Source organism: Cryptomeria japonica, chromosome 10, assembly GCF_030272615.1.
Source record: "Cryptomeria japonica chromosome 10, Sugi_1.0, whole genome shotgun sequence".
NCBI lineage: Eukaryota > Viridiplantae > Streptophyta > Pinopsida > Cupressales > Cupressaceae > Cryptomeria > Cryptomeria japonica.
This window is the reverse complement of record NC_081414.1, coordinates 774,188,162-774,192,801: the sequence shown is the minus strand read 5'-3', so window position 1 is coordinate 774,192,801 and position 4,640 is coordinate 774,188,162. Positions and strand designations below refer to the sequence as shown.

The 4,640-nt window shown below is 33.2% G+C and overlaps 1 protein-coding gene across 1 annotated transcript; it reads left to right on the top strand.

The window, feature by feature from the left end:
* The first annotated feature begins 513 nt into the window (after window positions 1-513).
* LOC131859222 (uncharacterized) lies at window positions 514-1,293 on the top strand. The gene has a single exon (XM_059212794.1). It carries the CDS (start codon window positions 514-516, stop codon window positions 1,291-1,293), a length of 780 nt encoding a protein of 259 aa, XP_059068777.1.
* Window positions 1,294-4,640: the final 3,347 nt, after the last annotated feature.

Below are 4,640 nucleotides of genomic sequence, written 5' to 3'. Positions count from 1 at the left end.
ACTTACGTGGCAACACGATCTGTCCTCCATCATACTGCTAACTCATCACACAAAGATCACTGATTGAGTCACACAGACTTGAGGTACTCCAACCGGAAACCCCGAAGTGGAAGCTGCCTACCAACTAGTAGTCATAAAATGCTTCCATGTGTCGGTTCCCATAACTACATGCCGGTTCACCTTGAACAAATGTGCCTCTTCACTTTGGCATATACCGGTTCACACATATGCCGGTTCCTCTTTCTTCACTTATCACATGTGTCGGTTCTCACTATGTCTCATATTGACATCAATGACAACATACAATATCATTATGTCTTCATGTCGGTTCACATAATGCCAACACTACCATGCCTGATTACAGTCTCGATTAAGCTCAATACAAAAGGTGTTTGACCTCTTACATAAACCCAATTCGATCTTCAATGATCAACCAAATCTCCTGCCTAATCTTAGCAAGATAAAGTATAAATTGATGTAAGATCACACTGTAGATCATGGTAGTAAAATGGAATGTCCTCTTCTAAGGATGGGAAGAAGAAAGATCTGAGCAAGATAAAGTATTTTTGCTTCTATCATATGGGTCACTATGCTAGTCAATACCCAAATAAGAAAAACAAGGGTAAGTCAAAGAACCAAGTTGCGACTACTATAGAGAGGGACAAGTTTGCAACACGGTTTGAGAATGAGTTTTTACTCATTGTCTTTCTCTCAAGTTCAATTGCCAAAAGTGTATGGTATATTGATAGTGCGGCTTCTTGCCACATGACGGGAGTCAGAGAATATTTCACCAAGTTTGAGGAGAAGAAGTTGGACTTCTGTATTGAGCTTGGAGACAATGCTAAGTACCATGGAACTGGTTTTGGCATGGTCAAGTTTCAGAGGGACTTTGGAAAACCTTTGTTGGTGGAGGACATGTTGTATGTCCCTAGTATGACAAATAATCTAATCTATGTTTCTACTTTGGAGGACAGGAGTTACATTGTGACCTTTGAAGGGGGCAAAGTCTATATTTGTCATAAGAATTACAAAGTAGCAAAAAAAATTGGAGTTAGGCATGATTATTATGTTACTTTCATTGATGATTTATCCAAGAAGACGTGGATATATTTTATGAAGAATAAAGATGAAGTCTTCAGTAGGTTCAAAGAGTTTAAGGCTCTCATGGAGAACCAAATAGAGAGGAAGATCAAGATACTGAGATTTGATAATGGAGGTGAGTATACCTTGAATGACTTCAAAGATTTCTATGCTCGGGAAGGTATCAAGAAAGATATAAGTAAAAAAGATTAACAAATAATTTGTTAGTAAGAAGATTTTGTAGCTTAATTTTTTGATTTTGGGTTTTTTTTTTATAAGAAACATTTGTTAAACATTGATGACTAAGTTTTTTGTTAATAGATTGACTTTGTAGTTAGATTAGTAGATTAAGCATGTTGGAAGTTTAGTTGATGAGAAAAAAAATTGATAGTAGTAATTACTTGGAAACATAGCCAAAAGTATAGTTGATAAAATTAGAATTTATTATTGGTTTTAGAGGTAGCTAAGAATGTATTAACTAGTTGATAAGTGAGTTGGCATGACATAGCAATTTAGAGGTGGATAAGTAATAGTTTGAAATCAATAGACTCTTTCTTGGACTTAATCTATTTCAATATTATCGGGGTAATGAATATTATAGTTGCCAGGTCTATCTTGGTTATATAAATAATTATAATTCAAAAACCTCTTCAGTAGATACATTGGTTATATAAATAATTATAAATTAAATATTTATTCGATTATAATAAAATTGTAAATTCATAAATAGTTATTTGTGATATTACATCTTTTGTCATGACAACTCCTAAGTAAATAATATACATGAAAATAACTCTTTAAACAATATAAATAAAAAATCTTAGATAACTCAATTAAATATAGAAAATAACTTTTCATAGATAAAATAACCTAAACTCATTAATTTATAAATATATACATTTTAAATGTTTAAATAATAAATATGAATAAATATTGAGTATGTAATATTTAATACAAATATATTATCTTATTATATAATATTATATTATGAATAATCCAAAATACTATATTAAATTAAATAAATTAAATATTAATTCTAAAATAAGACATATTTACAATTTATCTATGTTTTATATGAACATCTATTTTTATTTAATTAAAAATTATTTTATTTTTATTATATTTGAAATGTCTTTTAGACTAACTATCTAATTAAATTCTATTATGTTGTCTATTAATTTTGGAAACAAATTTGAAATCTTATAAAAAAAAGAAAACCCATAATGTGTTACCAAATAAAATTAATTCGAAAACATATAAGCTTGATTTAAAAATGAAAGATAAGAGGAAAAACATTAAAAAAATTATATAATTGATTTTTATTAAGGAAAAAATGGGTTTTACAGGGGTCTGAAACCATAGAGTTTACAAGCAAGATAAAATATTCAAATAAAGTCCACTAAGACAGAAAATTTGTTGAACAGGCACAAAAGGACAACAACAACGAGACAAAAGTCAACAAAAGGCCAACACCAGACAAACAAAACTAACCTAAGGACTTTAATATATTGACGATCTTGGCTTCAAGGTTATTCATCTCCTGAGTCACCTTCTTCAACTCGTGGATCTCTTGAGGTGCATAATCCGCTTTTCTTTTTAGGTTGGCTCTAGTCCTCTTCGAAGGGCTAGAATCCTCTTTTTGGCTTTTGGCTTTGTCAGCTTCCAAGTCCACAAACAAGGTCCCCTATTGAGTATTTTCTAGCTTATCTACCAAGGTGTTAATTGTAGTAGTAGAATTCTTCACATTTTTGTGGTTTATTTCATGATGGATTTCAAAGTTACCCAAATTTTTCCAATTTCCCCTTCCAGATGTTTTATTTTTTTCTTGTTTTCCTTCTTCATCTTATCCATGAGCTTGACAATTATTTGAAGGCACTCGGCAATCAACATCTTCTCTTCTTCTATCCATAAAACCCCAGTAGCCTTATGAGGCACCCCTTTAGCTTCCATTTCATTCATCTTACTAGAAATAGACTTGTTCTTTATACTCAGGTCCTTAATTTCATGAAAAACCCACTTAATAATTCTAAAATAGTCAACCACCTCATTTCTAGTAATTGCCAGAATATCATCAAGAATTGAAGTAGTGGTCTTCAAGTCTGAGATCTCCAAAGAATATGTGCCTATTTTCTCTAATGGTTTGAGGGTAAGAGGTATGTGAGCCATCAGTGCAATCTAGGGCAAGGGAAGAATCCTCCAAGGAGTCCTCAGAATAGGAAACCAACTTTTTCTTGGGGAGGGCTTTCTCCTTGCTTTTAACTTTTTGAGAAGTACTACTGAGGTTTTTCATAGAGGAGAATTTTTTGTTTGAAGGCTTTCTCTATAAGGTTTTCATTGACCCAATCTTAGGAGGGGGAGTCTCTTCCTCTTCCCAATTAGTGTCTCATTCGCCCTCACCATCAAACATGCTAATATCAGTGTTATAACCTTTTGAGGGTGAAGGTGAGATGGGGTTAGACGGGGTTGGCATATAAATAAATTGCTCATGGATTAACTGAATAAGGCCTACATGCAGGACAAGATATTTCCTCGAGCTTTTTTGATGTTTCTTAATGCTATGTTCTAGAGAGCAAAAAAGGTAGTAAGGAAATGAAATCCTTACCTTGTATTGAAAGTGATTAAGGAGGGAAAAGTGGTAGTCGTAGACTTTGGTAAATCTATTGTTCACCATAATATATTCCATGATAACCCTGAGAACCTCCCTCTAAATCATCTTAACCTTCCCAACTTCAAATAACTGTTAGAAATTTTGACCAACGCCTCTCTTTCCTCATCAGTTTTGGGAAATTTGATGACTGCTTTATCCAAGAACTTTTTTTCATGAAATAACTTCATCCCCTCTATGGAGAGACTAGTAATTTCCCCATTTATATTCTCATCAATCTTAACCTTTCTCCCAGAGAGAAAAATCCCATCCTCCTTCCATTTTTTGGTGAAATACTTTGTAATTTCAAGGATAGCACCATGGAGCTTCTCGAGAAAAGGAATCAACCTCCCCCTCTCGATATGCCTCCAAACATTTGTATTTTCCTTGTGCTTCTCATAGTTTTTCAACTCAACCCTCTTCCTACTTCCCCTAATTCTCTCACATGCAATTCTTCTGTTGATTGCAAGAGTAACCTGAATAAAGAGACAACAGTAAAACCAAATCACCCACAATACGTAATAGCCCTCGCCACCCGTACAGATAATTAATGCACTGCCACCATATTGAATGATATCACTATACCAATATCTACTCCACTTCATCAATATTAAAAATGACAACTTTCCTATGAGTGATATCATAATCAATTAAGGCTCTAACATCAGCTCCCAAATCTCTATAAGCTTGTCACGTCCATCAACCCATATGCTTAACCACTTCATTGGTGAAGTAGTCAGCCACCTTATTAGCTTCCCTAAAGGCATGGAAAATTATTACCTTGTCAAAGTTGGATAAGATAAATTTAGCTTCTTCTATCCAACTTTTAATAGTCCATGAGGGGGGTATTTTCCAAGAAGGTACTCAATAATATTTTTTGAATCACCTTCAATCCGGATATTTTTTAAATTCATTT

Coding starts and splice junctions, on each gene's coding strand:
- LOC131859222 (XM_059212794.1), top strand. CDS start 514: ATGTCCTCTTCTAAGGATGGGAAGAAGAAAGATCTGAGCAAGATAAAG.